We start from the raw sequence: 13210 nt of genomic DNA on the forward strand, positions 1-13210 counted from the left end.
ACCATACTTCTTCCACAATGGTTGAACTAGTTTACAGTCCCACCAACAGTGTAAAAGTGTTCCTATTTCTCCACATCCTCTCTAGCACCTGTTGTTTCCTTTTTAATGATTGCCATTCTAACTGGTGTGAGATGGTATCTCTTTGTGGTTTTGATTTGCGAGTATCCATGTTTCTAAGTTCCCCAGATGATTCTGATTTTCAGCTGATGTCTTAGGAATTACTGATTTAGACCAGGAATTGGCAAACTTCTTCTGTAAAGGGCCACATCCTAAATATCGTAGGCTTTGTGGGCCATTGATAAGATCTGTCACATATTCTCTCTCTTTTTAAAAGACCTTTACAAATGTAAAAACCATTCTTAGTTCCTAAGTAATATAAAAACAAGCCATGGGCTGGATTTGACCCATAGGCCATTTTGCCAACCCCCAATTTGGACTATGCACAGGCTAGAATATAGCCTGGAAAAGGCACCGTGAGACAAGCTGTGGCCAAGAAAACCCTGCAAGCTGCTGCCAAAAAGCCTCTGCAGTGAAATCACAGGTCCAGACTCCTATAACTGGCACCAAAGTTTTTCTGGTTTGAGTAGGGGGTGGAAGGGGTTTAGACTCACAATAATAAAACTCCCAAGACACGTTATAAACCAGCCAGTTTATTATTTTGTAGTAAGATGTAGAACTTTTACCATGCAGACTGAAATATCTGTGTCAGCATGAACAGTACATTGTCTTCCTAGAGGCAGTTAACATGGAAAACCAGGTTATTATCAGGTTATTTAGCAAGTATAGAATCCAAATAAGAGGAGACTGATTTTAAGACCTGTAACTCATCCATGAAGGCTTGGGGCATACTTTCCTACCACCGGAATGCCTTAGCCTCCAGAAAGCTGTGGACTCTTGCCTCTCCATCTTGGTCTCACTGAGTACCACCACTGCTCAGTCACTTCCTTCAGCCATACCGTCAGGCCAGCTTGGCCTAAGAGCTGTATCTCTGGTCACTGGTTTGTGTTGTTACAGCCACTGTTATTAACAGTTAAGGTTCTGAAGGGGGCATGTCAACTGCTCCCAGGTACCAACTACGAGACACAATAATCCTATTAGTTTGTTCTCCCAAACCCACTCCACTCAAGTTTATCAGGTAAATATGCTCTGTAAGGTTCTTTCCAACCCCATTAGCACATACATAGATTACCTATAATTTCACCTAATGTAATCTACCTTCCTACTGAGGATTGAGGTTTTAACTTTTTTTTTCCCCACTTTCTTGATCAGTGATTTCAAACCATGTAGGAATTAATGAAACCAATTCTGTATCACCACTGCAACCAAGATAGCGATACCAAGTAATATGTATTTTTCAAACTAATGTCATTTTGTTCTCTATACTGTAAAAAACGAGAAGATGCAGTCCTCAACTTAGTACTCAATACTAGGGAGGGTGAAGTTGTCAAAAAATGTCTTTCAACAGTAGAAAAGTTTGCTTTCAAATTAAAAAACAAGGCATGTTTTGCAAACATCACGTAATGATAAAATTACAGAAAAAAATTTATTCAGTATGACCCATGGCACATGCCACACCAGAATTCTGCCTGTAACAAAACAGTGAATTTTATCCCAAAAAGTAGGTCAGGTCCATGCTGGCTAAAAACTTCAGTCCCAGACCCAATAAATGAAGATGAAATACATACTGCATGCTTAACAGACACTGCATATACATCAATAATTCTTTAATGCCCCTCTCTAGGGTTTTGAGGGAAGGAGGGATGAAATGTGGACATGTGCACTCACAAAGGCAGAATTTTCTTCCAATTATAAAAAGTCACACCTGACCCTTTACTATGTTTTGGGCAACAGCCAAGATTTTATCTGTGGGAATCCACCTTTGAAAATCACAACAAAAATCAATAGGAAATGATTTAATATAAAATATACAAATTTCTCAGTATGAGGACTTTCACAGAAAAGGAGACAACAATGAAAATGAATTTTCTTTAAAAATAACATTCCCTTATTTTGTCCCTGCTACTCAACACTCAAAAACAAGTCTGTACAAAACTAGGAACAGAGAAAAGGACCAGAGAGGATGTTACATTGTAAAGTCTTAGGACCTACCCTAAACTTCTGTCCTCATTGAGACCCTCACCTAGAGAGATAGGTTCCCAGGTCCACTGGAGAAAGTGAGTAGTCTCCGATCATAACCCTTGCTTCACTAAAGATGGCCTCAGGTCACTCACTGTCAAACTTAATGGAATTGACCTGGACAGAGATTGAGCCTCCCCGGTAGCTGCCCCGCTTCTTCTTGGTTTTCTCATGCCGGAAGGACTTGCCTTTGGTGAACTTCAAAACTTGATTGGCTCGCTCTCCCCAGTCTCCAGCTGCACCTCGCTGGTAAGTAGAGAGGGGGATTAACACAGAGGAAGACCATGCCAGGGCCGTCCCTTTATTCTTTCTACTCCCTGCTCAAGGCAACCTGAACCCAGAGAAGATTCCCACCAACCTGAACCAAGAGCTATCCCCTCTGACACTACCTATCCTCCCTCTCAAGAATGGCACAGATCTCTCTCTCACCTTGGCATCAAAGGAATTGTCTGCAACTCGTGAATCCACCTCAATTTCCTCCTCCCTGACCCTTCGGAATGGGGATGATGCCCTTTTTTCTCCCTAAAAAGGAGGAAACGAAAGACAGAGTGGTCATGTAACAGCTCTTCTGAGTGATACACATGGACACATGTGCCAGGTCATGCCAGGCAGAGCTGTCAAGATGATCCTAGATTTTTCTACTTTTAAAGAGCTGGTTCCTGAGAGGAAAGTGAGACAACTTACTTTCTTCCTTTTTGGAAATGTGTTAGGGGTCTGAAGCTTTATCTTCTTGGCCTGAGGAGTCTCTGCCTCCTTGGCAGCCTCAATCTGCTTCCGCTTCTTTAATGAACCTACAAAACAGAAAGCCAGACTCAGGCCAAGTACAGTGGCTCACAACTGTAACCCCAGCATTTTGGGAGGCCAAGGTAGGAGGATTGCTTGAGCCCAGGAAATTGAGATCAGCCAGGGCAATATAGTGAGATTCTGTCTCTATAAAAAGTTAAAAAATGAGCCAGACATGGTGGTGCATGCTTGTCGTCCCTGCAACTCAGGAGGCTAAGGTGGAAAGATCACCTGAGCCCATGAAGTTAAGGCTGCACAAGCCGTGATCATGCCACTGCACCCCAGCCTGGGTGACAGAGTAAGATTCTATTAAAAAAAAAAAAAAAAGGAGACCAGTTTCCTGTTCTTCCTCCCAGTTTCCACAACTGGAAGCCCAGTCGTGGGCCTCCTCTCACTACCCTACTCTCAAAGAGTATATCCCATCCTGATTTGGGGGGACAAAACCCAGAGGGCATTTTTACTGGGTACTGACCTGATTTGGAAACTGCCACTGCTGCCTTTTTCTTTTCTTCTTCCTCTTCCTCGCTGTTCTTAGCTTCTTTTCCATTCTGGGCAGTCAGTGCAGAGGTGCCATTGGCCTTGGGGGCTTGTGGTCTGGGAGAGCCCTTGCCCTTGGGCTTCTCTTCCTCCTCCTCCTCACTGGAGTCATCAGAGGAAGAACTGCTGCTGCTCTCAGTCTTTCCTTTCTTTGCAGAGGCTGGCTTGGAAGGGGCTGCACCTCCTGCTACCTTCTGTGGCTTCTTCTTAACTGCAGACTTAGATGTCTTCTCTTCTTCCTCCTCCTCCTCACTGCTGGAGCTGTCTGAATCAGAGCTGCTGTCCCTACTACCCTGAGGAGCCTGCTTGGCAGGCAGAGGTGGAGCTGCTTTGGCAGTCACCTTGGGCTTATTGGTGGCCACCGTCTTCTTTGTCTTCTCCTCCTCACTGGAGCTGCTCTCTTCCTCACTGGAGCTGCTGTCAGCCTTTCTCATCGGAGGCTTCTGGCCACCGCCCACAGGTTGCTTGAGGGTTGCAGCTGGCTTTGCTGCAGGTGACTTGATGGTGACAGCAGGCTTATTTGAAGAATTCTTGGTGGTACCAGCTGGCTTGGAAGGAGCTTCATCATCCTCAGAGCTGTCAGAGTCTAGATACAGAGGGATGGAATCAACAGCTCCCCGATTCAGATTCAGGGGAGCCCTTAGCAGCTGCCTGAGAGCAGCTGAACTGAGGGCCTCCATATGCCTTACCTGAGCTGTCTGAAGAGCTCTCTGCTGCTTTCTTTGCTGGAGGTGGTTTAGTGGTTGCTTTAGAGATGACTGCCTTAGTTGGGGGTTTCTTCTCTTCTTCAGAACTTGAATCTGAGGAGAACCTGTAGCATTATGCTGGGTCCAGAGTCCCAACCCAACCAGGACAGCAATAAAAAGAATGCGAAGACACACACAGAGCCTTAGCTCTGTCTTGCTTTAAGCAAAATGCAATGGAGGAATGGAAGGCTTTCTCTCTCCCTTATTCCTCATCCCCTCCTTCAGACCCACACTGAGGGGAGACTGCATCCCTCTGACTCACCAGACTCATCACTGCTGTCTTCACTGCTTTCCACAGGCTGCTGCTTTTCCACAGCTTTCTTGGGAGGCTGGGTTCCCACAGACTTCTTTGGTGGGGGAGCAGAAGGTGGGGGGACTGAACTGTAGGGACCTGTTTAAAAAGGATAGTGTGATGGTTTTTTTTTTTGTTTTTTTTTTTTTTGAGATGGAGTCTCGCTCTGCCGCCCAGGCTGGAGTGCAGTGGCCGGATCTCAGCTCACTGCAAGCTCCGCCTCCCGGGTTCGCGCCATTCTCCTGCCTCAGCCTCCCGAGTAGCTGGGACTACAGGCGCCCGCCAGGTCGCCCGGCTAGTTTTTTGTATTTTTAGTGGAGACGGGGTTTCACCATGTTAGCCAGGATGGTCTCGATCTCCTGACCTCGTGATCCGCCCGTCTCGGCCTCCCAAAGTGCTGGGATTACAGGCTTGAGCCACCGCGCCCGGCCTAGTGTGATGGTTTTAAGATAGGTCTACAAATTTTTTTGATACTACTTTCTTCTAGAAATTAAGCTTAATTCCCCTTGAGTATGGGCCAGAATCAATGACTCAGTTCTAACAGAAGACGGTGTCACTACTGAGTTCTAAGTTTTACAAAGCACTGGAGATTCCTCCTTGCTTTCCCAGATCACTAGTACTGGGAGAAGCTAGCTGTCATGTCATGAGGACGCTCAAGCAGCTCTATGGAGAGGTCCATGTGATTACTGAAGCTGGGCCCTGACCGCAGTCATCCAGCTTCACTCTCCATGTCCAGTCACCTGGTTTATTTTTCAGGGTTTTTTTTTGCTCCTCTTCCTCCTCACTGGAGGAATCCTCACTGCTGGAACTCTTCTGGGTAGGGGTGGCAACTGCTTTCACTGGGGCCTTGGCCACAACTTGCTTTTTAGGTACAGTCTGCATTGGAAAGAAAACTGATTACCATAGGAAAATGCTGATCCAACCAATCCTGCCAGGGAATGGAGACACACACATCCCACCCTAGTCACCTCTTCCCTGACCCAAGTTATGGCCCAGACCTTTTTGGGGGTGGCTGCTGCCTTTTCCTCCTCTGAGTCATCACTGCTGCTGCTGCTGCTGCTGCTACTGGCTGCTTTACCATTGGCTACTTTAGGTGCTGCTCGAGCTGGAATACCCAAGAAAAAGAAAGAGTAAGGAGTATTAGGGCAAGTCAGGACCATGAAAAACCTCCTTCCTATGAGCAGACAACTTAGGAGTCCACGAATTCCCTTTATTTTATTTTATTTTTTTGAGATGGAGTCTGGCTCTGACTCTGTCGCACAGAGCAGTGTGCAGTGGTTCAAGCAGCTCTCCTGCCTCAGCCTCTGGAGTAGCCGGGATTATAGGTGCCCACCACCATGCCCAGCTAGTTTTTTTATTTTTGGTAGAAACAAGGTTTCGCCATGTTGGTCAGGCTGGTCTTGAACTCCTGACCTCAAGCAATCAGCCTGCCTCAGCCTCCCAAAGTGCTGGGATTATAGGCGTGAGCCACTGTGCCTGGCCAGGAGTCCACCAATTCTTTCAACTTTAGAGCAGCCATCAAGGAGAATGCCATGGTTTACCACATCAAAGGATGCCTTTCCTATCCCATGGCAGGAATAAAACTAAGAAAAGATGACATAAATAATCTCAATATGCCCTCTAAAATCTTTCACTTCAACCTCCATTCAGAGAAATAACCTAACCCTCAAGTTACAGAAAAAAAGAAAAATTCTCATTTGTCTCATAGAATGACGTACAAGAATAAAAAAGGCAGTGAAAAGCACAACAAATAGATATTTAAGTGGTTACAGTGGAATGGGATGTGTGAGAACATAAAATGTCTATGAAATGTCACAAAAAAATACCAAATGGACATCATTTTTAAAAATACACATTTTTCCTTGCTGCAATAACTGTTTATTTAGCAGCTCCTATGAAATCTTGTTATTAGTAAAATCTTTAAAATTAAAAGACCAGTAATCAATACCTCCAGTTCAATAAACAGTACCAAATCAGCAGTTTTAACACCAGTCCCCAGAGCAATCTGGTCCCCAGCCCAGCCTCTTGGGAACGGAAACAGTACCTGGTTTGGGAGGGGCTTTAGCCTGAGCTTTAGCTGCCACAGGTGTTATCTTTGGCTTCTGGTTCTTTGGTGGCTCATCCTCCGAGCTTGAGTCAGAATCAGAATCAGAGCTCTTGGCCTTCTTAGGAGGAGCTTTGGCTGCCTTGGCTTGGGGCTTAACTCCCTTCTGTTAGAAAAGACACAAGGAGAGAAATCAACAAAAGCTTCCAGGTACCCAAAGGGCATCCTATGTTCCTTTTATTTTTAGGGGCTTAATGCAGCAGTAAGAGCAAGAGAAAGCTAAGGACAGGATATAGAAAGGGCAAAAAACTCTTAAGAAACAACAAAGTTCAGCCACTTGATACACTGGCCCTGTTCCTGCCAAAGCTCCCAAGAAAACACACTCTCTTATTCTTGGAGCCCTGAATAGTGTCCCAGAAGAACCCAAACTCCTCAAGCAGAATGGGTTTAATTTCCTCTAGCTTCCGATCCTGACCTCAACTTCACAAATCCCTTCCAGACCTCATATTTTTTTTTTTTTTTTTTGAGACGGAGTCTCACTCTGTTGCCCGGGCTGGAGTGCAGTGGCCGGATCTCAGCTCACTGCAAGCTCCGCCTCCCGGGTTTACGCCATTCTCCTGCCTCAGCCTCCGGAGTAGCTGGGACTACAGGCGCCCGCCACCACGCCCGGCTAGTTTTTTGTATTTTTTAGTAGAGACGGGGTTTCACCGTGTTAGCCAGGATGGTCTCGATCTCCTGACCTCGTGATCCGCCCGTCTCGGCCTCCCAAAGTGCTGGGATTACAGGCTTGAGCCACCGCGCTCGGCCTGGACCTCATATTTTTATCAGCTCCCTGAAAATCCCCAGATTTTCTTCCTCATAATCACCTATTGTATTGCCGGCATCACTCCTTGGTTACAAGTTAGAGGCCAAGATTTTGGTTTCTTCCTTTCCAATCCTTAAACCCCCTTTTCTTCCCAGAGCTGCAAACCTGGACAGGCTGTTTCTTTTGGTCCTCCTCCTCATCATCATCACTGGACTCTTCACTGCTGCTGCTCTCTGATGCTTTGGCTGCAGCCTTCCCAGGAGGCAGACCGACTCGCTTGGCAGGTACAGCTGAACAAAAACACAGGTCCCAGTAAGAACCACCCATGTGAAACAAGCAGGCTGTAAATTCTTTTCCTGGCACCACCGAGCCCACCCGCTACTTTGCCTTACCAGCCTTCTTTGCTGGAGGCCCTTGAACTTCCTCCTCCTCCTCGCTGCTGTCCTCACTACTGTCACTGGATGAAGCCTTCTTCTTAGCCTTCTTAGTCACTGGTCCATTTGCCTGTAACTTTCGCTCTGGGGCCTTGGCAGACCTGCTAAGGTAGATTAGACCAATTTCTAGGAGACTGGAATTTTCCCACACCAAGAAACATAGCCCAGCCCACCTTGGAGAAGAAATAGCCAAAATGGAACAGGAAAGGCTTACTTGAGCCAGAAGCTATAGATGTCTAAGAGGGAAGAGGCATTGGCATCCTGCTGTGTCTGTAGAAGAAAAAGAGCTGGGTAAGGAAATTATTTTATCCTGCTTATGCTTTCATTAAATGTGGCCCGTTATATACATAATTACTAAATTTGGTATAAATGTTACATCTTCATAAAACTTTTGCTACGTGCATAAATCAGGAAAAAAATATTGTTTGTGGATTTCCCAATTTCTGATCTAAAAAACTTGGGCTATTCCCATGTTTGTGGCACCATCTAACCCCCTGCTCGCCAATCTATATTGACCAAAGTCCTAAAAAAAAAAAAAAAAAATCAGCCAGTCACAGTGGCTCATGCTTGTAATCCCAGCATTTTGGGAGGCTGAGACAGGCGGATCAAGAGGTCAGGAGTTCGAGACCAGCCTGGCCAAAACAGTGAAACCCCCTCTCTACTAAAACAAAAATTAGCCCAGCGTGATGGCACACGTCTGTAATCCTAACTACTTGGGAGGCTGAAGCAGGAGAATCGCTTGAACCAAGGAGGCGGAGGTTGCAGTGAGCCGAGATCGCGCCACTGCACTCCAGCCTGGGCAACAAGAATAAAACTCTATCTCAAAAAAAAAAAAAAAAAAAAAATCACTTTTGACTGGGCACAGTGGCTCATGCCTGTTATCTCAGCACTTTGGGAGGCTGAGACAGGAGGATCACTGGATGCCAGGAGTTCACGATCAGCCTGAGCAACACAGCAAGACCTCCATATGCCAAAAAAAAAGCTCACTCTCTTTACTTTAGCAATGTACTATCTATGGAGAAACCCCGTCTCCTAGCTGGGTGTGGTGGCAGATGCCTGTAATCCCTGGTACTCAGGAGGCTGAGGCAGGATAATCGCTTGAACCCCGGAGGCGGAGGCTGTAGTGAGCTGAGATCGCGCCACTGCACTCCAGCTAGGGTGACAGACCAAGACCCTGTCTCAAAAAAAAAAAAAAAAGAAAGAAAGAAACAAACAAGACTGGTGAGTACTGTATTGAATGTAAAGAACTGCATTTAGGGGCCAGGCACGGTGGCTCAGGCCTGTAACCCCAGCACTTTGGGAGGCTGAGGTAGGCAAATCATGAGAGCAGGAGTTCGAGACCAGCCTGACCAACATGGTAAAACCCTGTCTACCAAAAACACAAAAACTTAGCTGGGCGTGGTGGTGCACACCTATAATCCCAGCTACTTAGGAGGCTGAGGCAGGAGAATCACTTTAACCCAGGAGGCTGAGGTTCCAGTGAGCTGAAATCACACCATTATACTCCAGCCTGGGCGACAGAGCAAGTGTCAAAAAAAAAAAAAAAAAGAACTGCATTTAGGCCAGGCGCAGTGGTTCACACCTATAATCTAAAACTTTGGCAGGCTGAGGCAGGAGGATCACTTAAAGACAGGAGTTCAAGACCACTGGGCAAAACAGTGAGACCTCCATCTCTCTCTCTCTCTTTTTTTTTTTTTTTGAGACTGAGTTCCGCTCTTGGTCGCCCAAGCTGGAGTGCAATGGCACTGCAGTGGCGCGGCCTGTGGTGGCTAAACGTCTGTAATCCCAACACTTTGTGAGGCTGAGGCAGGTGGATCACCTGAGATCGGCAGTTGGAGACCAGCCTGACCAACATGGAGAAACCCCGTCTCTACTAAAAATACAAAATTAGCCAAGCGGGGTGGCACATGCTTGTAATAATCCCAGCTACTTGGGAGGCCAATGCAGGAGAATCGCTTGAACCCGGGAGGTGGAGGTTGTGGTGAGTTGAGATTGCGCCACTGCACTCCAGCCTGGGCAACAAGAGCGAAACTCTGTCTCGAAAAAAAAAAAAAAAAAAAAATTAGCCAGGTGTGGTGGCACATGTCTGTAGTCCTAGCTACTTCAGTGACTGAGGCAGGAGGATTGCCTGAGCCCAGGAGTTCAAGGCTACAGTGAACGATGATTGCATTACTGTACTCCAGCCTGGGTAACAGAGACCCTCTAAAAGAAACAAACACACACAAAACAATACACGTAAGAGTACAGTATCAGGCCAGGCGCAGTGGCTCACGCCTGTAATCCCAACACTTTGGGAGGCCAAGATGGGCAGATCACCTGATCAGGAATTTGAGACCAGCCTGGCCAGTATGATGAAACCCCATTTCTACTAAAGATACAAACATTAGCTGGGCATGGTGGTGGGCGCCTGTAATCCCAGCTATTTGGGAGGCTGAGGCATAAGAATCGCTTGAACCTGAGAGGCGAAGGTTGCAGTGAGCCGAAATTGCACCACTGCACTGCCGCCTGGGCAATAGAGTGAGACTCTGGGGTACAAAAAAGAGTAAAGGACCAGAGTCAGGACACATGAGAACTCACCTTTGGACAAATTACTTAGTCTCCCTGAGATTATTTTATTCTCTATAAAATGGAGATAATACTACACATCTCATTAAGTTATTGAGAGGATAAGACATAATGCATATTGGCCGGGTGCAGTGGCTCACACCTGTAATCCCAGCACTTTGGGAGGCCCAGGTGGTGGATTTCTTGAGGTCAGGAGTTCAAAAGCAGCCTGGCCAACACGGTGAAACCCCGTCTCTATTAAAAATACAAAAAAAAAATTAGCTGGGCTTGGTGGGGCACACCTGTAGGCCCAGCTACTTGGGAAGCTGAGGCAGGAGAATCACTTCAGCAGAGGTTGCAGCGAGCTGAGATCATACCACTGCACTCCAGCCTGGCAACAGAGCCAGACTCCACCTCAAAAAGAAAAAAAAAATTAAATGCATGTAAAGGGCTTAGCTCCTGACCCTTAGTAAACTCTTCACAAAAATTAGCTTTTCTCACATAAAACCATTTCAGAATCCTAATTCTGAGGCCAGGCATGGTGTCTCACGCCTGTAATCCCAGCACTTTGGGAGGCCGAGGCGGGTGGATTTCTTGAGGTCAGGAGTTCAAGGCCAGCTGGTCAACATGGTGAAACCCTGTCTCTACTAAAAATACAAAAATTAGCCGGGCGTGGCAGTGCGCGCCTGTAATCCCAGCTACTCGGGAGGCTGAGGCAGGAGAATCACTTGAATTTGGGAGGCGGAGGTTACAATGAGCCGAGATCGCACCATTGCACTCCAGCTTGGGCAACTGCACTCCAGACTGGGCAACAGAGACTCTGTCTCAAAAAAAAAAAAAAAAAAAAAAAAAAAATGAATCCTAATTCAGTCCACTGTGAAAGTACTCTCTGCAGTCTCCTTAACAGTCAACTCTAAACAGTTTCATTAAGAAAGCAGTTAGATCACATGGCAGCATGTCCCAGCTTAAGGAAGTTCTGAAGCTGATCTGATTCTTTGCTTTTGCAGCCTGATTCTGCTAAAAGTGCAAGCCATCCTTTCTAGTCATGCTATCATCCCCGCAGAAGACCTTCTCCCTCTCCTCCCTCAAGGTCGCTTCCCATGCAGGGACGTCTGTTGATGTGAAAGATTACAAACCTTTCACATTCCTGGTTCTCTTACTCTCACATGTGTTTGGAGCATCCTAAATTGCAATAATTATGGTACAGCTTTAACTTCTACAAGATTCCTCTGCACCAGCACTGAGATTGCTACTCTTACACATCATCTTACTGAAATTCACAAAAATCCTATAAAGTGGATGATGACATCCCTGTAGAAAGACTCAGAGAGGTTAAATAAACTGCCCGGGTCACGTATCTAAAAAGTGACAGAGCCTGGTCCCAAACCTAGGTTTGTTTGATTCCATTAGCCAAAGCTCCAAGCCCACTACTATGCCTGCTTGGTAGGGCTGTTTATGATGCTCAATTCTCATCGGTGTAACTCAAAACAAAACTCTGCTTCTACTTTCATTCATTTTCTTCTTTACTAACGAAAATCCCGGCCTTCATTCTAAAGCAATTTCACTTGCTTTTGAAGCCCAGTAAATGTGACTGAGGGTAAGGTCAAATCGCGGTTTGCCTCACCCAACGAAATGCACCCCAGAAGAACCAGATGCCGAAGAACCAATGTCCTCAGTGGGACAAGGCTCTAGCTCCCCGCTGCACTCTGCCAGCCATGTGACTTCGGGCCACGAGGCTCCCACGCTGCCGACGCTGCACGGCTCCACAAGAAAAAAAGCAACAAAACTCAGCGATATCTAGTCAGGACTGGGGGAAGAGGAGCGACCAAGGCCGCAGGCTTTCTCTGGGCACTGCCCAGGGGTCGGCGTAAAGGCCTTGCAGACACTGGATTGACGGACCCCATAGACTTCCCCACCGGGAAACCTAAGCACGTCAGGGCCTGAAGCTTTGTGGTCATCTCAGCCCGGTCCCCACCCCAAGCCCGGAACTCACAGCTCCTGTCGCTTTGGCGAACTTATTGGCCACCTCCGAGAGTTGGTTATCGCGCAGGAAGCCGAGCACGAGAGGATACAGGTCGCTGGGAACCACGCGGCGCAAGCCGGCGTCCGCCATCCTGCCGGCAATACGCGTCACTACCGTCGTGGACGCAGCACGACTCAGGAACCCAACAGGGGCAGTGGGCGGGCCCATGTACATCATTGCGCCGCGCGGGCGCATAGCGGAAAGGGCGGGGCTCCACAGGACAGTCCCACCTCCACTTCAGGGGGTAGGGTAGACGGGAAATCTATAAACTCTTTCCGGTCCCACGCGTATCGCCATCTTGGTTAAGGGCGGAGCCCACTGTCCGCCAGTTTGTGGAGGTGGAGCTCTGACGTCAAGGGTCACGCCCTCGGCATGGCGGGAAACTCGGGACTTCCCGCGCTGTCTTTCTGGGGGAGGTACCTTTTCTCAGAGCAGCGGTTTCCCGCGCCCCTGCTGGGATTCGGATTCCAGAGTAATGAGTGGGCAAGCGCGCTCGAACAGTCCTTCCCCGTTCTAGACTTGGTCTACAAGATCTCCTAACCGCCCCCACTAGCGCACTGGCGCGGCCAATGGATTCTCGCCCTTCATCTTCATTGCCTCCAACACCCAGGGAGGCCCTTTCTGATACCATCCCAGCCTCCAGATTCCTGCCTCTGCTGCAGAGGCTCCTTCAAGTTATCCGTCGTGAGGGTGGGAGGTGTTGTTCAGAGGATCCTTCAGGTTATCGGTCGTGAGGGTGGCAAGTGTTGATTTCCAAGCCGCCCCTCCCATTCCCTTTATATTCCGCCTTAGGTCAGCTCCATGAAGAGGAAAGATGTCATGCACCAAACCTGAATCACACACACCAACAATCTCTTCAAGCTGAA

At 47.4% G+C, this 13210-nt stretch overlaps 1 protein-coding gene across 2 annotated transcripts; it reads right to left on the reverse strand.

The window, feature by feature from the left end:
- Nucleotides 1–630: 630 nt before the first annotated feature.
- Nucleotides 631–12495, reverse strand: NOLC1 (nucleolar and coiled-body phosphoprotein 1). Of its 2 annotated transcripts, none has more exons than XM_010356152.2 (13): nucleotides 12315–12495; nucleotides 7992–8047; nucleotides 7736–7881; nucleotides 7509–7633; nucleotides 6539–6704; nucleotides 5493–5599; nucleotides 5235–5370; nucleotides 4465–4593; nucleotides 4146–4256; nucleotides 3392–4042; nucleotides 2821–2927; nucleotides 2566–2658; nucleotides 631–2382 (listed from the first exon to the last, which is right to left on the reverse strand). In XM_010356152.2, the coding sequence occupies exons 1-13, from the start codon at nucleotides 12432–12434 to the stop codon at nucleotides 2224–2226; spliced, it is 2106 nt and encodes a 701-aa protein (XP_010354454.2). In that variant the 5' UTR covers nucleotides 12435–12495; the 3' UTR covers nucleotides 631–2223. The 2 variants fall into 2 exon arrangements, with proteins under 2 accessions (XP_010354454.2, XP_010354455.2); XM_010356153.2 differs by having other exon boundaries at nucleotides 7736–7878; nucleotides 12315–12482.
- Nucleotides 12496–13210: the final 715 nt, after the last annotated feature.

This window comes from Rhinopithecus roxellana, chromosome 11 (assembly GCF_007565055.1).
Source record: "Rhinopithecus roxellana isolate Shanxi Qingling chromosome 11, ASM756505v1, whole genome shotgun sequence".
Classification (NCBI taxonomy): domain Eukaryota; kingdom Metazoa; phylum Chordata; class Mammalia; order Primates; family Cercopithecidae; genus Rhinopithecus; species Rhinopithecus roxellana.